General features: G+C 47.9%; 1 protein-coding gene and 5 non-coding genes across 9 annotated transcripts in view; 1 reads left to right on the forward strand and 5 right to left on the reverse strand.

Annotated features, from left to right (window-relative positions):
- Positions 1-16,038, forward strand: part of CHRND (cholinergic receptor nicotinic delta subunit) — a 29,149-nt gene extending 13,111 nt beyond the window's left edge. For 3 of the 4 annotated variants that reach the window (XM_032957953.2, XM_076068606.1, XM_032957954.2), the window contains exons 3-12: positions 332-376; positions 1,194-1,303; positions 1,797-1,952; positions 3,155-3,273; positions 4,644-4,844; positions 5,693-5,804; positions 6,534-6,648; positions 8,432-8,642; positions 9,716-9,843; positions 10,561-16,038. In XM_032957953.2, the coding sequence (XP_032813844.2) occupies positions 332-376; positions 1,194-1,303; positions 1,797-1,952; positions 3,155-3,273; positions 4,644-4,844; positions 5,693-5,804; positions 6,534-6,648; positions 8,432-8,642; positions 9,716-9,843; positions 10,561-10,743 (1,380 nt within the window). In that variant the 3' untranslated portion in view covers positions 10,744-16,038. The remainder of the gene's footprint in view (positions 1-331; positions 377-1,193; positions 1,304-1,796; positions 1,953-3,154; positions 3,274-4,643; positions 4,845-5,692; positions 5,805-6,533; positions 6,649-8,431; positions 8,643-9,715; positions 9,844-10,560) is intronic. The other variant, XR_012942545.1, reaches the window with a different exon arrangement.
- Positions 16,039-16,217: 179 nt separating this feature from the next.
- Positions 16,218-16,290, reverse strand: TRNAR-UCG (transfer RNA arginine (anticodon UCG)). The gene has a single exon. It is a non-coding gene; the product is annotated as a tRNA-Arg (tRNA).
- A 527-nt stretch (positions 16,291-16,817) lies between these two features.
- Positions 16,818-16,890, reverse strand: TRNAR-UCG (transfer RNA arginine (anticodon UCG)). Its single transcript has one exon. It is a non-coding gene; the product is annotated as a tRNA-Arg (tRNA).
- An 811-nt stretch (positions 16,891-17,701) lies between these two features.
- TRNAR-UCG (transfer RNA arginine (anticodon UCG)) lies at positions 17,702-17,774 on the reverse strand. Its single transcript has one exon. It is a non-coding gene; the product is annotated as a tRNA-Arg (tRNA).
- Positions 17,775-20,959: 3,185 nt separating this feature from the next.
- Positions 20,960-21,032, reverse strand: TRNAR-UCG (transfer RNA arginine (anticodon UCG)). The gene has a single exon. It is a non-coding gene; the product is annotated as a tRNA-Arg (tRNA).
- A 2,174-nt stretch (positions 21,033-23,206) lies between these two features.
- Positions 23,207-23,279, reverse strand: TRNAR-UCG (transfer RNA arginine (anticodon UCG)). Its single transcript has one exon. It is a non-coding gene; the product is annotated as a tRNA-Arg (tRNA).
- Positions 23,280-25,474: the final 2,195 nt, after the last annotated feature.

The raw sequence follows: 25,474 nt of genomic DNA on the forward strand, positions 1-25,474 counted from the left end.
TGGATCATCGTCGTCGACGAACTGTGCCGTCCATGCAACAACATCCTGGCACGCGCCTGCTGCTGCTGCTGCTTTTATCCTCCTTGGATTGGTTGAAAGAACATTTTGGATTTCAACACTGATGCTTTTTCCCTCCTGCCATGCGATGGAAGAAGAACACTTGGATTAAATATATACGTGCTAAATCAGTTGATAGAGTATTACAAACACGTTGGCCACTATATATATTCATATATATAAAAAAACAAATGTCAGGATGGGCCCTCCCTGTGTACACGGCCACGATGGGAACTTCATCGACGTTTTTCGACCGTTTGTGTTTTCATTTCAGAAAGAGGCCGATGAAACGCTTCTCACCAACGTGTGGATCGATCAAGTAAGTCGACGCGTCTTGACATCTCAATTTACCTCGGTTCCCAATTCCATCTTACCTTTAAACGCAGTGGTTGGCACGAACGATGATGGGACAGCCAATAATAATATCCACTGCTTTATAAAGCGCCTTTCATTTCGAAGTATCTCAAGGTGCTGTACGTAAAAATAAAACTACTCACAAATATAGATATCATCTAAGCAGAAGTAGAAAGATGAATATAACAATATCAATGACTACTCTCGAAATTCCAATAAAATGAAGAACTATGATGAAAGTGAATAATAATCCCAGAGTAATACAATCAGATTACAACCTTAGTTTTCAAATATTGAGCTTCTGGGGAAAAGCCAATGAGTGTCTTGATTGGTGCGGTCTTCGCCCGTAAAATTCGACATTTGTAATTTGTGAGATTCTTAATTCATCCGACTCCACCACGGGCAGGAGTCACCACATTGTATTGTTCACTACAGACACCGACAGAAGCAGTTGACGAAGCAGTGTCCGTCTGTGAATATTTTCCGGCCCCGCCGACTCCTTATCAGTGCCCTGCCCTCTTACTACAGACCAATTCAGACATTATCGGTCACCCCGTGCCCCTTATAAATCTCAACGTTCATCCTACAAAGTCCCATCACTGGGGAGAAACACAAAGACAACATTTTTTTCCCCCCCGTATTGAAACGGCTGTATGCCGTATTTACCTGAAACGCAATTTCCCTCTAAACAATAATTTGACCGTAAACTGTATGGGGTTGTCAGCTATGCCACCCACAACATCGCCGCTTCATAGGCGCCCTCTGACTTTGGCCCCGTGCAGACGTGGACCGACTACCGGCTCAGTTGGGACCCCGAGGAATACGGCGGAATAGTCGAACTCCGCGTTCCATCGACTAAAGTGTGGCTGCCCGAAATCGTCCTGGAGAACAAGTAAGCGCGTCAGTGCGCGTGCGTTGGCATTGCACGCCGTCAAGTGTCTCTGTTGCGTGGCTGCCGATCCCGAGCACGTGTCTGCTTGCCGTCGTTCTTTGGATCGAGAAGGCGCTCGTCGTGAGGGTTTAGCGTGAGCGCTGCGCAAACGGAACCCGCGTGTGGCCCAGAGCTCAGGCCGCTTACCCGCTCACGGCCAACACCGGTGACGATTATTTGAACCGCTCATGGGCCTCCACTTAGGTCGGACTCAGCCTCAAATTAGTACCTGCTGTTGGTGTAAAAAAAAAAAAAATCGCCACTGGGGAGACAAAGGCGGTCGGGCGTGGTGCTAGCCACCCACCCCCTCGTGTGCCGTACTGGCCGTCATAGGTGCTCGCTAGCAGCACTTGCCCCTACAGTCTGTTACTATACATGCTATACGGGGGGCTTGGGGGGGGCAGGTGACGGAGTAAGCCATAACGGAGTTGTCGCTGTTGTGTTGCGTGTGCAGTATCGATGGGCAGTACACGATGGCGCTGTACTGTAACGTGATTCTGGATAGCAGCGGGCTTGTGTATTGGCTGCCGCCCGCCATCTACCGCAGCTATTGCTCCATAAGCGTCATCAACTACCCCTTCGATTGGCAGAACTGCACTCTGGTGTTCCGGTAATCGCCCACCTGCTCACCCACCGCCCATCTACCACTTACATGGGTGCCGTCCATAAATGACGTCACGCGATTTTTAACCCCCCCCCCCCCTAGTCACACGGCGTCACAAAAAGTCAGAACCCCCCCCTCAAATATGACGTCACAAAGATCTGTCCCCCCCCCCCCAAAAAAATATATAAAAAATGCTTCAAATTGCTTTAAACTATTGTCATTGTAGTGCGTATTTAATGTGCCGCTGCACTCTGATGTTGTAGGGGAAAACATTTATTAAAAAGTCTATTTAATTAAGTATAACGTGTTGTCTATATTTATTTAAAGTTGCGCATTTTGATGTGACGTCACATTACTAACCCCCCCCCCCCCACCGTTATACATCGTCACAAATGTCTGACCCCCACCCCCCCCAGGGGCGTGACGTCATTTATGGACGGCCCCCTACCTACCAACACACCGGTTTACCTGTCGACCTTAAAGCCACCAAATGTATCAGTTTGGCCCGGGACATTCAATAAAAAATGTCTTTTCTTAAATGTCCAGTGACTCGTGCGCTTGACGCACGGTGCAGGCAAGAGGCGGGACTGCCAGCTCACTGGTTCTTAACCTCGGTGAGCGTACTGGCAGTAGATAATGTTGGCTACACCAGTACACTCACCAAACTTCATAACCATTGCTACAGTCTACATTATAGACTGGCAGTACACTCACCAAACTTCATAACCATTGCTACAGTCTACACTATAGACTGCCAGTACACTCACCAAACTTCATAACCATTGCTACAGTCTACATTATAGACTGCCAGTACGCTCACAAAACTTCATAACCATTGCTACAGTCTACACTATAGACTGCCAGTACACTCACCAAACTTCATAACCATTGCTACAGTCTACATTATAGACTGTCAGTACACTCACCAAACTTCATAACCATTTCTACAGTCTACATTATAGACTGCCAGTACACTCAATCCGATTAAGAACCATGGCTACAGTCTACATTCGTGTTTTGTTATTGTTATAATTGTGTTATTTATTTATTCACTTTTTTATTATAATTTTCTATCTACGTGACTTTACCGAAAGAACCAGAGAATATTGCTACTCTTGTTGCTGATGATTACACATTTCTACTGACCGTTATGATGACAATGATGATTGCTTTTCTGCTGCTGATACTGCTACTGGTGTCCATCCCAGCTCGCTTACGTACAGCGCCCGTGAGATTAACATGCAGCTCAAGTTGGAGCAGGATCAGGATCCCCCCAATAAGTTCTTCACCGTGGAATGGATCGTGACCGATAAGGAGGCCTTCACGGGTAATGCTCATAAATACTCTTGATACGTGCATGGTCTCTGCACTGCTTGTCGCTCTGCGTTCTCGGGTCTGACACTGGTGACACTTGGCCATAAAGCAGGATGTCTCTGCTGTAGACCAATCAGTTTCAACGACAATGCCCATGTATTATTATTATCAGACCATGTTTGTTGGCATGTTCACCGCAAGTACGTGTGCTTAATGCAGACTTGATCCCTTGCAAAAAAGGTATCTATTTGGTGATGGCACATCTGAACACCTGTTTTATTACCAGAAAGGGTAAGCACCTATTCTTATTTGTCATACTTTGATACTGGCAAAACGATCCCATGATATATTCACGGGTATCATGGCATCATCATTCAGCAGCAGCATCAGCAGCAGCATCATCATGAGTAGCAGAATAATCAGCAGCAGTATCAGCAGTAACAGGTTCGTCATCATCGTAATGAATAAAATCATCATTCGCAGCAGAAGCTACAGAAACATCAGCATCGATAAAACATATATACTTTTCATTGCTGGAAGCAATATTATTATTATCATCAGCAGCAGCAGAAGTTGCAATTTAATGATCGTGCAACTACAGAAACATCAGCATTGTTATTGTCGGCAGCAGCAGATTAATCGTCATCTGATTGTGGATTATTGCCATCAGCGTCTTCATCAGCAGCAGTCAATCTTATCATCATCATCATCATCACCTCGCACAACCTCAATGGGTCACAGGTTGGGATGCGTTCCTGATTTTCATAGTACTGTAATCGGAATTTTAAAAAACCCGTCAACCAATCCAAGACACAAAATAACAGACGAACTGATGTCCCATAACACGACACTCAACATCCATAATGCAGGTTTTTTGGGGGTTAAATCACGTAAAAATAAATGTGTCGTAAAAATAAATGTGTCGTAAAACCCACCACCACCCGACACAGCCAATTAGAAAGGTTTGTCACGTGAACAGAACATGCCAATTCGTTACTAGTACGCATTGGAGAGTAAACCCACAACATTTACAATCTGTGGATTACTCTCCAACACACCGGTGTACTGTACTAGTAACGATTTAGCAAACCTGTCAACCCCTTATCAGTGCCCTACCTTATTACAGACCAATTCAGACCTTATTGGCCACCCAGTGCCCCTTATAAATCTCAACGTTCATCCTACAAAGTCCCATCACAAGGGAGACACACAAATAGACACATTTTGTTTGGCCGTATTGAAACGGCTGCACGCCGTATGGACCTGAAAACTCAATTTTCCTGTACAAGAATACGGGGTAAACCCGTATGGGTTGACACGGTATGCTGTTGTCGAGTCAATGCCCTCCCTCCTTAAGCCCTCTCCTCCTCTGCATGTCCGCAGAAAACGGCGAATGGGAGATTGTGCACCTGCCAGCCAAGAAGCACATTAACACAGCGTTGTCCAAAGACGACACCAAGTACCAGAACATCACCTTCTACGTCATCATCCAACGCAAGCCGCTCTTTTACGTCATTAACATCATCATCCCCATGGTCATCATCAGCCTCATCGCCAGCCTGGCCTACTACCTCCCCTGTGACTGTGAGTGTCCACGTGATGGCGGTGGCACTGACGTCGTGTGTGTATGTGTGTGTCTGCGCCGTGTGTGCCTGTGTGCGAGGCCGTATGTATGTATGTATGTTGAACTTTCTTTCCCGCCGTACATAGCCAACCGTGCTAAACAGATGTGTGTGTGTGGGGGGGGGCGGGCGAAAGACAACTAAACACAAAAATCAGTTGTAATGAAATGAGTTTTCAATCTAGATTTAAAAGTGCATAGCTCCCAGTGGCTTCCAAGTAGCATAAGAGCGTTCCAGACGCTCTGAAGGCGCACGATGCAGTGACCGTCTTTGTTCGACGAACAGCCAAAAGCCGCCGTGAGGATGACCGGAGTTCGTGGAATAGTTTATGCTCCATGGCAAGATCAGCAAGGTATTGTGGTTCATTTGTGGCGAGCACTTTGTGTGCTGGCCATCAACGGCCTGCCCTATGGCCAGTCTGGGCCTGGTCCCAGGCCCCCATCAAGCCTAAGCTGGCCCTGTGTGTGCTCTAGAGCTGGGATATCCTTTTATTTAGGTGATCGATTACACTAGTGGTTCGGTTCATCAGATAACATACAAATAGTTGGGAGGTGCTGCTGGATGGGAGGTGATGAGTGGGATTCGGTGACGTCACGGCGATGGAATGGCGGCAACGCTAATGGTGGCAGTTGCAGCTGGGGATGATGCTGCTGATGATATTGCTGCTGCTGCTGATGATGATGCCACTGCTTCTGATGACGATTCTACTGACAATTATGGAGGTTATGAAACTCATGATTGTGGCGGTGAGGATGCTGCAGCTGATGATAATCGTGGCGGTTGTGTTGACGGTGATGCTGGTGTGAGCAGGCGGGGAGAAGATGACTGTGTCCATCTCAGTGCTGCTCGCTCAGACCGTGTTCCTCTTCCTCGTGGCCCAGAAGCTCCCCGAGACCTCCCTCGAGGTCCCCATCATCGCCAAGTGAGGACACGCGGTGGCGGGGCAGGGCGGGTGATAGGAGTGGTGGTGATCACTCACCCCCCTCGTGTGCCGTGTCGGTCTTCATAGGTGCTACTCACTAATTGCTTGCACTGTTTAGGCTATAAGGGGGCAGGGGGTGGTCTTTGTCGTTGGTGGTGGGACAGAGATTGTTCAATGAAGATGATGACGTTCATGTGGATGTTGATTTCTCGACTGACGATGATAGTGATGATGATATAGATGGCGACGATGATAGTGATGATATCGATGCTTCTGTAAGAAGGAACACAGAGGCTCAACATAAGGTTTCTCTTTATTCACATGTGGATCTCCCAGACTCGGCCACCACCTTGTTCTCCCCTCTCCCTGCCCCTCCTCCAACTTTCCCTGGCCCCTCCTCTCAACTAATCCCTCCTTGCCTCCTCTCCTCCCTCTGACAATGTCCCCATCCCCTGTCGATGGATGTGACAGATCTGCTATCTTATGCTATTTTGCTAAGGGTGCTTACAACACCCTTACACTTCTAATGATGACAATTCAGGTCATAGGAATTGTGATTGTACGACGGCGATGACAATGGTGGTTGTGAAGTCGACGATGGAAGAGGTTGTGCGGACAGCGGCTGTACGGCAATGAATATGACAACAATGCCCATGGTGCTGCCACTTCTACCGATGACGACGACGGCCATCGTGATGATGACATGAACGATCTACTTTGTGGCCCCAGGTACCTGATGTTCATAATGGTGCTCGTCACCATGGTGGTGCTGAGCTCTGTCGTGGTCCTCAACCTTCACCACCGCTCGCCAAGCACACACCACCTCCAGCCCTGGATGCGCAAGGTGAGGCCACCACCGCCGCCTCCATCCACGCCATCACCACGGCGTCCGCCAATGACACATGGACGTCCAGGGCCACCACCTCTTGCCAGGCGCTGACTGCTGATAGGCCAGTCCATGGGGAATATGTCCGATGGACCGGTCCATTCCGTGGGCCGGTCTTTTATTAATAACCTGATGACGATTGCTTCTGTTGCAGTCGAAAACGTCGTGAGAATTGTATTGTTTTATATTTTTATTATTTTATTGTTTCCCTTCTATGTGACTTTACCGAAAGAACCAAGAATATGAATCCCTGCAGTTACGAAAGCTTTAAATAAAAATATTTTTTATCGGTAAAATATTTATGTGTACGCTTCGTTGCTTTTATACGCTCTCGGGTGGCAACGAGTCCCCGTATATCCGGCGGCCCCAAAGATTCTTCCTCACCGGTCCATTTGTGTATTTGTTGGACCCAGCCCAAATGGGCCAATGGGATCGCGCAGCAAAGTCACGCAAACACATCACCACATCGTAAACCTAGCGACTATTACTACACATACTCTTTGGTTCTTTCGGTAAAGTCGCGTAGGTATAAAATAAAATAAATCACGACGTTTCGATCGCAACACAAGCGGTCGTCCTCAGGCAGAAAACATATAACACAGCAGTGGAACTGCTGTGTTAATGGGGGATTAGGGAGAGAGGGATTAGGGAGAGAGGGATTAGGGAGGGAGATTAGCATGAATGAGCTTCCGTCCCCGCATAACAGTATCATGCCCGCATATGCGCACAACAGCAGTGTTAATGAGAGATCAGCACCGTGTGAGTGCAATCCAAGGACATGAACATGAGAGTGCAATCCAAAGAGAGAGACAGAGAGTCGGAAATAACAGCTGACATACACAACTGAGGTGCTTGCATCCGGGGGTGGAATTCCTTTCCAGCTCAGGCCCCGCTTGCTTGCCCATCGCCACGTATATATAGCCTCCTTGTTGTAGCTGCTCTCTCGCTAGTTCAGCAGATCCACTGCTGGATTCTATATTTTCCGCCTGAGAACGACCGCTTGTGTTGCGAGCTAAACGTCGTGATTTATTTTATTTTCTACCTACGTGACTTTACCGAAAGAACCAAAGAGTGTGGATTCCTGCAGTCGCGAAAGCTTCAAATCAAGATTATTACTAGACAGTTTGTCGCACAACCCATTAAAACTAATAAATAATTGCTCATTGCCAGACTTTGGGGCCGGGTTGTTTCCAAATGCCTGGGCAGATTATTGTTTAAATTCCCAGTCCGTCAATGCATCTTGGCTTTGTAAAACCCGGGACAAGACAATGGGGTGACAACTGCGGTGGTAGGTCGGTCTGGTTTGCGATATTTTGCAGGATTGGCAGGCGGGGGGGGGGGGCGATTCGTCAATGGAAAAAAAATTATACTCTACTCTTTAGTTTCGTTGATCACTGGCGCTCAGGCGGAGTTTGACTTGGGGGGGGGGGAAGGGGTTCGCTTTGTCGCTCACATTAGGAATCGCGGGTGCACATAATCATTTGTTTTTATCTTTCTTGTAAATGACTGAAAATAAATTAATAAAGGCGTCCAGTTTGGGCCGGGTTTGCCCGCCCCCCCCCCTCAAACTCCGCCCCCGCCTCATGAAGGTGGGAAACCCCTCCACCCCTACAAGCCAAACCAAGACGTTTGGCAAATTGTCACGGTTAGTGGGGTGGTAGTGAAGGGGGGGTGGGGGGTGGTCGTCGTCGTCTTTCGCTTGCTTATGGCCTCACCACCACCACCATGGCCGTGTCGTCAGGTTTTCCTGGAGCGCCTCCCGCGGATACTGCACATGTCACAGCCCGAGGACTCGCCGGACTCCGGCGCACCGGGGCTGGGGCCCCGCAGGCGCAGCTCGCTGGGCCTCATTGCCACGGCGGAGGAGTACGTGCACGTGAAGGCGCGCAGCGAGCTCATGTTCGAGCGCATGAGCGAGCGGCACGGCCTCGTCACGCGCCGCACGCCCGCCGGTACTACTTTCATGCCGCGGGCGTGTCCGCCTCCGTTATCGCCCTTGTCGCCTAGCGTCATCGGTCCACTGCTGGATTAGCACGGTTGGCTGCGTACGTTGCGAAAGAAGGTCAACATGCTGTATGTACAAACAAAGGTGCATGCCTGCACATACGAGGGACTGCCTATGCCGTGTCCGTCTCTCCAACGGTTCTGCGTCCACCTGGCGCCTGCGTGCGGGCTGAATCCGTCGTTTTTACCGGACTCCGCGGTGTTCATGATTTGATTTACAGCCCTGAATGAGGGTTATTCGAGCACGCTGGTCAGTGCCGGTTGATTGGAACGGAACCGGAAGAAAAAAGAAATGGCGTACACGTACGTCATCGGAACGGGAAAGGGTTAATTGCCGCTCGGGAGGGGCCGGGGGGGGGGTCTGCGAGCGCCATCCGTCTCTCTGTCTACATGTGTACACAATCGGTGTGCGTGGTGTGTGTGTGGTGTGTGTGCGTGGTGTGTGTGTGGTGTGTGTGCGGGGTGTGTGCGGGGTGTGTGCGTGGTGTGTGTGCGGTGTGTGTGCGGTGTGTGTGCGGCGCGTGCGTGGTGTGTGCGCGGTGTGTGTGCGGTGTGTGTGCGGGGTGTGTGCGGCGCGTGCGGTGTATGTGCGGGGTGTGTGCGGCGCGTGCGGTGTGTGCGCTGTGTGTGTGTGGTGTGTGTGTGCGGTGTGTGTGTGTGGTGTGTGTGTGCGGGGTGTGTGCGGCGCGTGCGTGGTGTGTGCGCGGTGTGTGTGCGGGGTGTGTGCGGCGCGTGCGTGGTGTGTGCGCGGTGTGTGTGCGGGGTGTGTGCGGCGCGTGCGGTGTGTGCGCTGTGTGTGTGTGGTGTGTGTGTGCGGTGTGTGTGTGTGGTGTGTGTGTGCGGGGTGTGTGCGGCGCGTGCGTGGTGTGTGCGCGGTGTGTGTGCGGGGTGTGTGCGGCGCGTGCGGTGTGTGTGCGTGGTGTGTGTGCGGGGTGTGTGCGTGGTGTGTGTGTGGTGTGTGTGTGCGGGGTGTGTGCGGGGTGTGTGCGGCGCGTGCGGTGTGTGCGCTGTGTGTACTCAGTGCGGCACGCGGTGGCGGACGGCGTGGAGCAGCAGCAGGCTGAGTTGCTGCTGCAGCTGCTAAGGCCCGCTGTGCAGGGGGCCCTCGTCATCGCCCAGCACACGCGCGACAAGAACCTGCACGGGGAGGTGGGCGGCCTCCTGGACCCCCCCCCCAAACCGCACTCATTCTGCTGCTGATGCTGGTTCCTGCTCATTACTGTGCTGCTGCTCTTGCTGCTGCTCGTCCTGCTGCTGTTACCTATCGAGCTACCGTGATTGACGCTACTGCCGACGGTGTTGCTTATGCATCTGCTGCTGCTACCTATGGTACTACTGCTGCGACTGCTGATGCTTCTACTTTGCTATTCTCGTGAAGGAGCATAAACCATCATCACAGTGACTTTTTGGCTAGCCATCGGAACAAAGACGGTCACCGCATCGGGCGCATTCATTTCAAGATGTGCGTCTGCGGCCGTCTGGAACGCTCTTCGTTCCGATATTAGGAAGCTTTTGGGAACTGTGAAGTTTTAAATCTAGATTGAAAACTCATTTCTTTAGAACTGCTTTTTGTGTTTAGTTTGTTGTCCTTCCCCCCGCACCTCCTATTAGCACGGATGGCTACGTACGGTGCGAAAGACGTTCAACATACATACTGCTTGCGATACTGCTGCTTCGACTGCTGATGCTTCTACTGCTGCTTGTAGCGCTACTGCTGCCAGTGCTGTTGTCGGTGCGGCTCGCATTACTTCTGCTGCTCCCGCTGCCGCTATTGCTGCTGCTTCTGCTCCTGCCGCTGACTTCTACTGCTGCTCCCCGCGCCCGTGCCGATGCTGATACCGATTCCGTCGTTGCCGCCGGCGACAGGAGAAGGAGGCGTGGAACCGGGTGGCGCGCACGCTGGACCGCCTGTGCCTCTTCGTGGTGGGGCCCGTCATGGTGCTGGGCACCATCACCATCTTCCTGAGCAGCATCCTGAACCGCTCGCCGAACGTACCCTTCGAGGGCGAGACGTTCAACTACACGCCCGCGCAGCGCCGCTACATCTAGCGCCCGTCATCGTCATCGCCGGCGGTGCCTGGCCGCCAGTCGTGGCCGGGCAGGAGGGCAGCCTCACGGAGGCCGTGATGCACGGAGGGAAATTTCAGGGCAATCGTGGGCGGCAAAGTCGATCCCAGAAGGCAGACCGCGTGCGCAGTGAGCGACCGTGGCTCCGCTTTGGAATTCGCAATTTACCGTCGTCCCGTGTCCCCAGGTACTCATAACCTTGTCCTGTTACGTTTTGTTGCTTGTGGTTTTGGACAGTCGAGGCCGATGCTCACCAACCACGGTATTTATATATTTATATATATGGTTAACAAAAGCAAGAAACTTGGCACGGAAGCCGTTGGCAGCAATTTCCTTGGTAGATCAAGGCCTAAACTACAGCAACGATACCAATGAGCTGGTAAAAAAAAAAATAGACGAAAGAGAATCGGAGATTGACTCGACGATGCATTGACTAGTTGCAGGAGCGCGTCGTTCTGCAGCCGCTCGAGGTCATGATCAGCTCATGGAGCTCTCAGGGGTAACTTAGAAAGGTAGTCAGTCCTTCGACATCATGTTCTGACACAGGGGGGGGGAATACTGTACGATGTGACATTCTTAAGTAATGAGTGAGAGACGAATGGATCATGTAACACTAGCAAATGTGTTTTTTTCGCTTGCATTTAATTAGTCGTATTTAATTTAGGAAGCATCCAGGGCAAAACGCATTTGCATATCTGCAAATGGTCATTTTTGCTCTGGTTTGTGTCTCGAGGATTTGGGGCAACGCTTCGATCTATTTTAGTTGTTTTTTTTAATTGCTTAAGTCTGTAATAGAAACCCAACGTCATACCAAAGCTGAGTTCATATTGGAAGATCGTGCCTGCCCCTCCCCTCCCCCCCTACCCCCCCCCCCCCCCGCCGTTACATACAGACGGGTGGACGCACAGAGGTAATGTAACAAAGACTCTTAAAGTTAGTTGGAAAGTGTGACAAAAAAAGAGTAAGGAGAGTGTTTGTCCTTCATAATCACGTTTGCTCAGGTCCCCCACAACCCCCACGCCGTTCCCACCTGTGCTTCTCCGCTTGGCTGAGCATCCAGTGTTTGTGTTGCTATCATTGATTCACGTGGCGTTTCAATAAGAAAACTTAAACATCAACAAGAGCTCCCACTTTTCTCACCCGCTCTCTTGAGCCGCTCTCGCCACCTCTCCCCTCTCTCTCTCCATCTCTCTGAGCATCTCACGCATCCCGGCATATGAACCAAGCTACAAATATCGTATTTTATTTTAACCAGGTAAGGCCCACTGAGCTATACAGCTCTTTTTTCGGAAGCGAACTGCACAAAACTCATAGCTCGGCGAAGTGGCCTATCATGTGGAAATGTTTAGCAGCCAAATACTCTAAACGCAGATGCCTGGTATTGATCTTCGCCAAAGCTCATGGTACACCCGGAACTGCATCCGTATGAACCATGGCAGATGCGGATACCTGATGCACAAATGGAAAATTTACGACTTTTCAAAGTGCGACTATGCTCATCCAGAACAGACCATGCATATAATAACAGAGGCGCCTGACACACAAATACGAAGGAGACATTACAGCGATACACTCCAAAGATCCTGACGCGGTTATCCGGCTTGACCACCTGCATGGGAAATTGTATTCGTTGCTCTGCATCTACATTAACCATACGGAGGAGGAGGAAGAAGAAGAATTCTGAACGCACGTTTCTAAATGTGGAGGGGAAACCTCGAGGACCTGGAGAAAAATCCACGCGACCACGGGGAGAATACGCAAACCCCAAATATTCAGGTGATTAACAAGGTACGGTGCAAAGGAAGTTCGACATACAGGGATCTACATACGAAGGCTGTGAATCTTATTAATACTCCTTCATAGAGGATACCGCCATTGGCATGGGGGCCTTGTGGCCTAATGGATAAGGCGCCTGACTTCGGATCAGAAGGTTGCTGGTTCGGAATCCTACTGTAATGTGGCTTTTTTTAATGAAAACAAAAAAATCATCAGACACTGCAATTAAAACCGATGTTAAGCACCCAGATAATTGATCAAACTAATAATGTTTCCATGCTGGATACGACAGCCAGTGAAGATGTAAATTAATGTGCAGCCCTCTTGTGAATGCACTGCTGGATAAAGTCCTCTTCACTCCGTGCTAATAATTGGTATATGTTAGGTCATACTTCACCACGCTGGTCAATGCGGGTTGGTGATGATCGGCGGTCCACGAAGTTGATTCGATGAACCAGCTGTGAGAACCCCGTGTTAGCCGTGACCGTGAGAATCTAACTCAAGTTCTACAAAAGCGCAAACATCGTTCAGACTTCCATAGGAATCTACACAACTAGACATGCATATCCATTGTGTGTACATCTCAGCAACAATTATATGCATAGACACAGAGACCCAATATACTAACATTATTTAAACAATGCTTTATTTTACCAGGTAAGGCCCACTGAGCTATAAAGCTTTTTTTTTCAGAAGCGACCTGGACACAAATGATAGCTCAACGAAGTGGCTTATGTGGATATTTATAGCAGCCAAATACCTCTAAACGCACGTTTCTGAATGCGGAGCGAGAAACTGGAGGACAGAGAAAATCCACACGACCACGCGGAGAGTAAACATGCAAACTCTGAATACACAGTCGTCGGGATTGAACAAAAAGAATCCTGCATATGTACCAAGCGAAGTAGTTAACATCTCACCCACCGTGGCACCCCTGCTACAATATATTTCCCCAGGTCTCCTATAATAACTCTCTAACTCTCTACTCACCATCTCTCTCCTCTAATTCTATATTAAGCCCTCTCTGTGTCTGGCCATCTCTTCCCCCGCGTGTTTCTCTTTCCCAATTGATCTATTTTTGCCCCGTGTGTTTCTCTTTCCCAATTGATCTATGTTTGCCCCGTGTGTATACACGTGTAGGTACAGACGCTTGAAGGAAGGCCTGGAGCCTTGAATTGAATAGGGCTCAGGGAGTCGACGGCACGGATAGCATGCAAAGGGTGAGTTGCAGACAATGGGGGTAGCAGAATAGAATGAGCAACCTCCCACTAAGTGAAGGTTGACTCAACTCGTGTGGTCTCTCAACTCGGCCCACTCTGCATCGCTCACCCCTCTCCTCTCGAACTTCCATTCCCACCTCTCTTTACCTCTTCTCTCCTCCTCCTTGTCTCTCCCGGCGCTCTCCCCCACTCTCTTCGCAAGCCGTGAGAGTCTCTTGACCTCGTCTCCCGTCTCCACTCGGGGTTTAGTGACGCCGCCACTTCGTTTAGAGATCATTGAAAGACGCGGGAGGGAGGGGAGTACAGCCCTTCGAAAGCAGCCAGCGAAAAAAGATCTTTTTTTATTACTGAACACACATTAACATAGAAATGTTAACATTTTAAATAAATCTGGGTCTTTCACATGCATTTCCTTGCAACGTGGAAAAACATGCACCGGTTTGCATACATTGTTGTTTTTGCCTGTTACATTGCAATACAATGCAATACAAAATTACGACTGCAATAATAGTGAAACAATAAGACGCATTCCAGATCGACCTCAGTAGGATTAGAACCTGCAGTCTTCCGAAGTCAGACGCCTTATCCATCAGGCCACGTGGCCACAATAGATAGGCTATTATTTATACGTTTTGTTGGGTTTTAATTTTGGCACAAGTAAACCCCGTTGCGCAATACATTCTCAAGCACCAAATGGCAAGGTCGTTGCATTAACACGGTACAACTATTACAAAACGAATGCAAGGCGAATAGAACACATCGCATTTATAAAGAATTGCTATTTAGGAGTTGCAAAGCTACATGGATTCCATTCATATCGCTTCATAGAGCTGCCTGTGCACGCATTGTACCTCCGATTGCCACGATTGTGCGCAATAAGTTCAACCGTACGTACAGACATTGAATTGCAAATGTATGACGCGCGATAGTTGAACTGGTCCTGGGTTCCCAGCGTGAAGTATGGTCAAGCAACCTCCTCGAACGAACTGCCCAGCGCGGGGAGCCCCCTCATCTGGTCGTGGGAGGGAGGAGGCGGGGGGAGAAGAGGGACATGAACATAGATTTCGAGCCGCGGTGTTGATCTTTGGGCTTATGGGCCACAGAAGCCGCTTGCCAATGTGCCATGGAAACGGAGGAGCGGTGAATTCTCGAAAAGATCCCTGGTTTGGGGTTCATCATCATCGGCCATGATTTATTATTTGGATAACCATGAGTTTAGGATTGTACATGAGAATAGGTTTTACCCTTTCTGGCAATAAAACAGGTGTTAAAATATATATTCTTGGTTCTTTCGGTAAAGTCACGTTAAAGGGAAACAATAAAATAATAAAAATATGAAACAATATTATTTTATTGTTTCCCTTCTACGTGAATTTACCGAAAGAACCAAGAATATGAATCCCTGCAGTCACGAAAGCTTTAAATCAGGTGTTAAGATGTTCAAATACCAAACGGAAACCATTTGTAAGGAATATATTTTTTGTTTGCATGTTCACCACATGTATGTGTGGTTATTGCAAACATGATTCCTTGCAAAAGGTTTATGTTTGGTGTATGAACATCTTAAAATCTGTTATATTGCAAGAAAGGGTAACACCTATTCTTATCCTTTGATACTGGCAAGAAAGGTCACAGGATTGTACAGCCCAGGATTGTACAGCCCAGGATTGTACATGTTACAGCCCAGGATTGTACATGTTACAGCCCAGGATTGTACATGTTACAGTCCAGGATTGTACATGTTACAGCCCAGGATTGTACAGCCCAGGATTGTTCATGTTACAGCCCAGGATTGTACAGCCCAGGATTGTACATGTTACAGCCCAGGATTGTACATGTTACAGCCCAGGATTGTACATGTTACAGCCCAGGATTAGCCCACGGAAAAAAACTTTAAAAAATGTATACCTTACACGAAAATCTTCTGATCCCAAGTCTGACGCCTTATCCATTAGGCCACGAGGCCCTCATGGTTATCGTAACATCCTGCTAAGAGAGTAAAAGAGAGGGCCTTCATATCCAGATGAGAGTCACTTGGGTGACGGCCTCTCCAATCCATCGCATTCTCTAACGGTCTGGTCTCTTCCACGCATTGCCTTTCCCACTCAAATAACTTTAAACCATAAATAAATGCTCGTATTTTTGAGGTTAAGAACATGCTCTTAGCAGTTCCGCTGTCGCATGCCATCCAAAGCATTTCAACCATTGGTATATATGTACAATCGTAAAAATGAACCTTGACAAAGAAAACTGAAAATAAAATGGTGCATGGATATGTGAATATTTACACTGTGACACAGTAAGAGGAACACGTGGATTCAAGAACAATGCAACATTTGGGTAATTTACAATATTTGATCAAAAGGGACTAATATGAAATTATTTTGGCATTTTACTGACATGAATGCAATGTAAATATTACATATTAGTTTTGTATCGAGAATAAATACGTAAAACCAACGACCACGGCAGGATTCGAACCTGCAATCTTCTGATCCGAAGTCAGACGCCTTATCCATTAGGCCACGCGGCCACATCGCTCACCGAGTCTTCTTACAACCACAGCTTCATATAAACACACACTGCAGACGCTGATTGTTCTATACAGGGAATTGTTGTCGATTTTTCAAATGCACCAGCACGGAGGCTGGGTCGTCGTGTTTTCGATGAGTCACGCCCGACGCATGCACAGCCACTTTGAAAGGCTGCTGGACTACGCTATGGGCAGCAGAGGGCAGTGCAACAAACTCCCTCGTTGTACTGCACACGTCTGCGCCATTCGCCTTTACTCAACCCGCTACGGCGGGCCTGGTCAAACAACCACAACCACCGACGCGGCGTGAAGAGGCCTTCATCTAGCCGTGGATTAACAATGGGCTACGCATTTACATACCGCTCGGAATACACCTCCGCTGGATGCTATGGACCAAAGGGCGTATCTTTCTTCATTAAATTGCACGAAGAGCGGCGAACACATGGAGTTTTTAGAACATTCGCTGAATGTTTCACTTAACGTTTATTGCAGTGTCGCCACAAAAAAAATAGGGGTTAGAAAAAAATCGACCACGGCAGGATTCGAACCTGCAATCTTCTGATCCGAAGTCAGACGCCTTATCCATTAGGCCACGCGGCCCCTATGTGAAGTGCAGCATGCTCCGACAAAGGAGTACCTAGTGTGACATTCACCCTGCCGCTGATGCAATATTCGTGACTGGAAGACTTGACAGCAAAGCTGTTGCAATCTACCAGTCATCTCAGTCAGCCAACCCATGGCACATGCATGCATACCTATCAATCCATACGGTTTACCCGAATTCTTGTACAGGGAAATTGAGTTAGAGAAAAACCGTGTGTTTGTGTTTCTCTACTTGTGATGTGACTTTGTAGGGTGAACGTTGAGATTTATAAGGGGCACGGGGTGACCAATAATGTCTGAATTGGCCTGTGATAAGGTAAGGAAGAGCACTGATAAGGGTTTGACGGATCTGCACGTGGGTCTGTCCCGTGACCTGCTGTCGAATGGCGGGTCTGTGGTATTGGTGTGTAAGACTGCAGCACCACGCTCCGAGCAGTAGAGGGCGGTGTAGACAAATCCCGATTTTACCCGTGTCTTCGCTCCTCTCAGCCTTCACCAACCCGCACTCACCAGCGTGGTGAAGTATGGTCAGCGAACCACTCCCCCCCCCCACACACAATCCCAACACCACCGACACGGCATCAAGAAGCCTTCATCCTAGCACTGAATTGACAAAGTTGCTGCAGAATCTCCGTCGTATATTACCGAACCAGCCCGACGGGATTGGAAATAAATCTTTAATCGTTAAATTAGTTTAAAAGAGCCGAACGCGTAGAGTTGTCGTATAATGTGTTTTTATTATCTGGGTGTGTGACGTCAATTGATATGAAACTTTTGTTTGAAATATATTAAAACAAATAATAAAATTCGACCACGGCAGGATTCGAACCTGCAATCTTCTGATCCGAAGTCAGACGCCTTATCCATTAGGCCACGCGGCCTCCGTGTAATGCCCACTCGACCAAGTTGGTGTAATCATTGCTGAGAGTGAAACGCCACGTTGACGCTACGCAGTTCAGAATATTTATTTTTTATCGATTAATCAAATCGATCAAGAGAACGCGACGTTGAATTATAAAGCACGACGCGTTTTTCTTTTACGTGCAAATGAAACGCTCATGTTCGAATCAGTGTCGACGGAGACAGGGGGGGGAGGTGGGGGAGGTACATCACTAGCGAGAATACACCGTCACCAGCCATGGTCGATCCACTGCTGGACTAAGGCCTCGATGCTATCACGGTCAATCACAACACCCTGCTGCACGCAAGCTCATTTCATCGCTCCGTCTCCACGGGTGGACGCGCTCTCCCAACTCGGGGGGCGTTCGATCCCTCCTTCCCCTCCACTCGTGGGATGATCGGTTCGTGTCCTGCCATCGGCACGTGGAATTTGCATCAGCTGAGAGGCTGCCTCCCCCCTCCCAATGTGTCTCGTCTAACGTCGAGGCGCTTCGCCTCTTGTTCGGCGTTCAGTCTCCATGATCTATACGCTACTGGATGAAGGCGTCGCCAAGACGATACTAATAATGTCAATTTGGAACGCCACGGTGGCTAGGAGATGTTGACTACCTCGCCAGGTGTACAGGAGGTCGTGGGCTCCATCCAGACCCTGGCGATGCCTGCTGCTGCTGTATATGTGGAGTTTGTGTGTCTCTCATCATCATCAAGGTGGCTAGGAGATGTTAACTACCTCGCCTGGTTTACAGGAGGTCGTGGGTTCCATCCATACCCTGACGATGCCTGCTGCTGCTGTATATGTGGAGTTTGTGTGTCTCTCATCATCATCAAGGTGGCTAGGAGATGTTAACTACCTCGCCTGGTGTACAGGAGATCGTGGGTTCCATCCAGACCCTGACGATGCCTGCTGCTGCTGTATATGTGGAGTTTGTGTGTCTCTCATCATCAAGGTGGCTAGGAGATGTTAACTACCTCGCCTGGTTTACAAGAGGTCGTGGGTTCCATCCATACCCTGACGATGCCTGCTGCTGCTGTATATGTGGAGTTTGTGTATCTCTCATCATCATCAAGGTGGCTAGGATATGTTAACTACCTCGCCTGGTGTACAGGAGATCGTGTGTTCCATCCAGACCCTGACGATGCCTGCTGCTGCTGTATATGTGGAGTTTGTGTATCTCTCATCATCATCAAGGTGGCTAGGAGATGTTAACTACCTCGCCTGGTTTACAGGAGGTCGTGGGTTCCATCCATACCCTGACGATGCCTGCTGCTGCTGTATATGTGGAGTTTGTGTATCTCTCATCATCATCAAGGTGGCTAAGAGATGTTAACTACCTCGCCTGGTGTACAGGAGATCGTGGGTTCCATCCAGACCCTGACGATGCCTGCTGCTGCTGTATATGTGGAGTTTGTGTGTCTCTCATCATCATCAAGGTGGCTATGAGATGTTAACTACCTCACCTGGTGTACAGGAGGTCGTGGGTTCCATCCAGACCCTGACGATGCCTGCTGCTGCTGTATATGTGGAGTTTGTGTGTCTCTCATGATCATCAAGGTGGCTAGGAGATGTTAACTACCTCGCATGGTTTACAAGAGGTCGTGGGTTCCATCCATACCCTGACGATGCCTGCTGCTGCTGTATATGTGGAGTTTGTGTGTCTCTCATCATCATCAAGGTGGCTATGAGATGTTAACTACCTCGCCTGGTGTACAGGAGGTCGTGGGTTCCATCCAGACCCTGACGATGCCTGCTGCTGCTGTATATTTGGAGTTTGTGTGTCTCTCATCATCATCAAGGTGGCTAGGAGATGTTAACTACCTCGCCTGGTGTACAGGAGGTCGTGGGTTCCATCCAGACCCTGACGATGCCTGCTGCTGCTGTATATGTGGAGTTTGTGTGTCTCTCATCATCATCAAGGTGGCTATGAGATGTTTACTACCTCACCTGGTGTACAGGAGGTCGTGGGTTCCATCCATACCCTGACGATGCCTGCTGCTGTTGTATATGTGGAGTTTGTGTGTCTCTCATCATCATCAAGGTGGCTAGGAGATGTTAACTACCTCGCCTGGTGTACAGGAGGTCGTGGGTTCCATCCAGACCCTGACGATGCCTGCTGCTGCTGTATATGTGGAGTTTGTGTGTCTCTCATCATCATCAAGGTGGCTAGGAGATGTTAACTACCTCGCCTGGTGTACAGGAGGTCGTGGGTTCCATCCATACCCTGACGATGCCTGCTGCTGTTGTATATGTGGAGTTTGTGTGTTTCTCATCATCATCAAGGTGGCTAGGAGATGTTAACTACCTCGCCTGGTGTACAGGAGGTCGTGGGTTCCATCCAGACCCACACGACCTCACGGGCCCGTGTGGGTTACTTGACCAAGATTATCCGGCGTAATTTAGTTATTAATACAAATATAAACTCTTCCCTCGAACCTGCAATCTTCTGATACCCACTCCAGACGTCTTCTCCGTTCGGCCACGCGGCCGCTACGGCCAAGGAAGATTCCTTGTAAGAGACAATCTCGAGTGTTGAGACGCACTCCAGAGTTAAGACTCGTATTGTCGATCTTTGGCTGCCCTTAACCAAAGGTGGAAATTCCTCATTGACTCTTTAAATCTCGCGATATGTCTGTCTGCCTTCCCAAGTGCCACTCGCTTTTCTGAAAGAAAAACAAACCATCGAAGTGATTTAGTTAATTTTGTATTCAATCTTGATTTGAAGCTTTCGTGACTGCAGGAATCCAAACTCTTTGGTTATTTCGGTAAAGTCACGTGGGTGACTTTACAACATGAGGTGATGACGGACGCTTGTGTTGCGCCCGAAACGTCGTGATTTATTTTATTTTATACCACTTCGATGTGTTTTTTAGAAAAGCGAGTGGCACTTGGGAAGGCAGACATATCGCGAGATGTGAAGAGTCAAAATAGTTCGACGGTTCATTTCACAAGTGCGAGTTCACGTTTTAAGTCAATATAAAATAATCATGGAAGCTTGTTCGTAAGTGTGGGTGTTCGTAAGTCGACGACCGCATGCAATAGTACTCGAAGAGCTGTAAGTGATGAGATTGAGAAACAGCATGAGTCATTGACACCTGTTGCATTGCAAAATTACATGAACTATTTATTTTTCAAATGTTCTTTTACAAAAATAAATATACCAATAGAAGTCGACCACGGCAGGATTCGAACCTGCAATCTTCTGATCCGAAGTCAGACGCCTTATCCATTAGGCCACGCGGCCGCCGTTGTTTAGCTACATAGTCGAATGGAGTCCTGAAAGTCGATTGGGGCTTCTCTTGTTAAACACGATGCAGGTCTTTGTTTTGCTTCTCAGATGCGATCACAGAACGAATGATTTGAATCCTCGATAATAGTAAATTTAACACGTAGGCTTTCGCGACCAATATCATCCATAATACAGGTTTTTTTGGGGTTAGATCGCTTAAATATAACTGTGTCGCTAAACCCTCTACCACCTGACACAGCCAATTAGTAAGGTTTGTCACGTAAACAGAACGTGCAAATTCGTTACTAATACATCACACAGGTGTGTTGGAGAGCAAATTCACAACATTTATAATCTGAGTACGACGTTTCGCCAGAAATTCCATCTAGCATGATCAGACGGACAGCCAGATTTGTGTGAAAATCCTCCTGTTTCGTTCCTGAAATAGATAGATGTAATGACAACACTTGTGAACCCTTCATGTGCGAAGGGGGGGGGGGGGGGTGAATCCATATATATTACAATGGGCAGTGGCGGGCACGTGACTTGTCTACTAGGTGGGGCTGTTGTGAGTGACCTTGGAAAAGACGGTGTTCTAATTAAGAAAAATCTCGGCATGTTATTGGCCTTCCCGTGAAACAAAACGAAACAAAACCACAAAGCACTCAAATGCTGTCCCCATGAACCTCAAGTCCACACTACACAACCCCCTTTGACACTGCCAAAATCCGTGACCTACTGCTATATTGGCACGGTGCCACCTAGCGTTGTGACATCGTAGTTTGGCAGCCACGGGCGTCTTTTTCACAATGCTGGATGGGTCTCAAACGGCGTGGCTAAATGCGAAGCAAATCACAATAAATGAAGGAGGGGAATCACTCACTTAGACGCCTTCGCGGCCGCATCGAGACCTCCCCAAGGGCACAACTCAGACCGTGGGTGTTGCAGCGGTTTCTAATATGAACAACTTAAAATGTTACACATTCTTGGTTCTTTCGGTAAAGTCACGTAGAAGGGAAATAATAAAATTATGAAAATAAAACAATAACATTCTCAACGACGTTTCGATTGCAACACAAGCAATCATCGTCATCATCATCAGGTGTGACAACCACAGCAAGAAAATTTGAAAAAAAGTGTTTATTGTTAGATTTTTTATTATTTTATTATTTCCCTTCTACGTGACTTTACCGAAAGAACCAAGAATATGTATCCCTGCAGTCACGAAAGCTTTAAATCGAAATTTAAATTGTTACCTTCATTGGGCAATTTACGTTGAAGTAATAATTATATATATAAACAAAATTGAAACGCAAATTATTTTTTTATAGAAAGGTTTAAAAAAATATATTTCTCGTCTCCAGCTATTTGGTGGGGTGGCGGACCAACGCCCCTAGTGGACGAACTGCGCTTGACAATGGGCATCAATTGCCGGTTGGAAGGGGGTAATAGGGGGCCGTCCATAAATGACGTCACGCGATTTTGGACGTCACAAAAAGTCAGACCCCCTCTCAAATATGACGTCACAAAGCTCTGTTCCCCCCTCCCCCCCCCCAAAACCATATTTCCATTTTGAAAATAAAACATGCTTCAAATCGCTGTAAACTATTGTCATTGTAGTGCGTATTTAATGTGGCGCTGAACTCTGATGTTGTAGGATAAAACATTTATTAAAAAGTCTATTTAATTAAGTAGAACGTGTTGTCTCTATTTATTTAAAGTTGCGCATTTTGATGTGACGTCACATTTCTCAAACCTCCCCCCCTACTCGTTTATAGACGGCCCTCTAGTGTTTGGAAGGGGAGCACCACGCACATTGCGTCTGTGAAAGGACGCGAAATGAACTGGGCAGGAGAGGGCAGTGATGAAAAATCCATCGTTGTACTGCACGTCTATGACCCTCGGCTTTACCAACCCGCAACGGCTAGCGTGGTTAGCCCGCGACGCGGTGAATACCCGCGACCGACACGGCGTGGATCGGCATTCATCCAGCAGTGGATTGACACCTTCATTGGCTGCAATAAACCAACTGGCGGTATTTTATACAAATCATTAATTTGTTTAAAAAAAAAACAAAATAAATGAGAACATGTCGGAGTTTTTTTTTAACGGTTTCCCTTCGGGCGTGTGACATGAATGAAATTATAATGTCACGTGGGAATTTTTTTTGTTAGAAAAATATAAAAGAACGACCACGGCAGGATTCGAACCTGCAATCTTCTGATTCGAAGTCAGACGCCTTATCCATTAGGCCATGCGGCCGCCGTTACATTGATAGCGTGACGGAAGTTGGTGATTGTTGACCCGAGGTGGTGGGTGTGGAACTCCGAGATCGATTAACATTCATCAAGAAATTCTCACACACGCGCATCGAAGTATACGTGTGGGGAATCGATTATCGCTTCGATTCATGGATAGTTCACGATAAACTTGCAATTGGACAAACGGGGAAATACGTACAAAAGAATAGAAATAATTTACATCATCATCATTAGTCATAGATTATCAATCCACTGCTGGATGAAGGCCGAAAAGCGTTTTCATCATCGCGTTTGTATTGGATTTTAAAGATCTAGATATCGCCCCTCACTCCCAAAATGTGGAGGAAGAGGGATATTAACCGGTTTCGTTATTGCACATATGCCTACGAATATTTGTTTATCGTGGGGCGTTTTGAAAGATGCAGATTATAAAAGAATAAATGAATAATTGTCACTGCTTAAGTACTTTAAAAAAAAAACAGAACAGAGTGTGACGTTAAAGCCGACAGAAAGAGAGCGAGAAATTCGCTAACCCGTTACGAGTACTGTCATCATAACCATCGACAACCATTGTCAATCCCCTGCTGGATGAAGGCCTCTCTCAGGTGCTGCTTCCAAGCCATCGATAGCTCCGCCACGCAAAACTTTAGCGTCTGCCAATCGTTACTTAAGTCACACTGGAGCGTGTCTGTTCGCTACAACACGCACAGTGCACGCAGCAGTCCCCTTTTGTCAATCCACTGCTGGATGATGATTGCCACCTCCCCACGTTGTGGGGAATAATTTGTAGATCCTTGACCGCTCTTTAGGTCATTGGTTCTCAACCGGGGATACGCGGACCCCTTGAGGGCGCGTTGCAGTATCCCATGGGGTACGTTCGGGTGCTTTATAAATGTGTGAAGTTATACCGTACACGTGAGCCATTTGTGAATAATCACGTACGTGCATCTGTCAAGATAACACAACTACAACATTTTAATTCCATTCGGTAACCAAGAACTATCTTGATTTGAAGTTTTCGTGACTGCAGGAATCCATACTCTTTGGTTCTTTCGGTAAAGAAAGTGGGAAAATAAAATAAATCACGACGTTTCGATCGCAACACAAGCGGTCGTTCTCAGGCGTAAAATATATAATTCAGCAGTAGAACTGCTGAACGGAGAACTGTATAAAAGACCTTTCTAAACTCGATGAGGGTGAACAATGCGGGTTTCCAAGAGTAAGCAGCCAGCCCGAACAAATGTTTGCATTCGCTTGAAGTTACTAGCTAGTTAGTGTACACCTCACAAAAAATTGACAATTAGTTTAAAACATTGATGACGTTCGTAGTTCGTACATTTATTTCTCAGAACCACGTTGGGTCGGGGTTAGTCGGTTGAAATAAAATTCAACAAGGGGGCCAAATAACAGCCAATGTGCGTTTGTGGAGGGCGCGCGCATTAGACGTGGGAGCATAGAAGTACATTTGTCAAGTGATGTCGCTTCACTCTCCTCGACTGCCCACGACGTAGCCCTACGGCAACGTGTTTGTGCGACGACTATCCAGGCTCAATGCATGCTTAGCTTGCATCCCTCAGGATATGGGCACAGGTTTAGGGCTGGTGAAGCCGATACGTTGCGTGTGGGTTTGGCTTCCTCTCTCCCTGGTCACAACGAGAATACATTTTTTTTGGAAGTATTGCGTCGGTGTCCTATTACATTTTAACTTTTAAAAATTTCCGTTATTGTTTTAAAATGTATTTTTAACTTGGCTATCGGCGTTTATTTTAATTAACGTCACTTAAAAAAAAAGCTATTCAATTACCGGAATGCCTGAGGGTGTATTCACCCAAGGCAACAACCCAGCCCCAGCCGTCTCCTCTCTCTCTCTCTCCAGCAGGGGCGGAGCCAGGGAGTGTAACAGGGGGTGACAGGGGGGGTGACAGAGGGTGTGACTGGGGGTGACATTCTGCGTGTAAGTGTACGACACTCGGTCTGGCGGACTCCGTGCCAACTGCATTGTCAGAGCGTGTGTCCGCCAACCGATGGCGTCTAGTTCAACAGCCTGACTCTCTCTAAATCATTCTTGAAATTAACATTTGTTGAATGTCACCCCGGGCTGAAAATCCTGGCTCCGCCCCTGCTCTCCAGCCCGAGCAGACTGTAGGGGACAAGTGCTGTGAGCGAGCACCAATGAAGGCCGGCACGGCACACGAG

Source organism: Petromyzon marinus, chromosome 21 (assembly GCF_048934315.1).
Source record: "Petromyzon marinus isolate PM22_M1 ecotype Great Lakes invasive population chromosome 21, UKy_Petmar_22M1.pri1.0, whole genome shotgun sequence".
NCBI classification, from domain to species: Eukaryota; Metazoa; Chordata; class Hyperoartia; order Petromyzontiformes; family Petromyzontidae; genus Petromyzon; species Petromyzon marinus.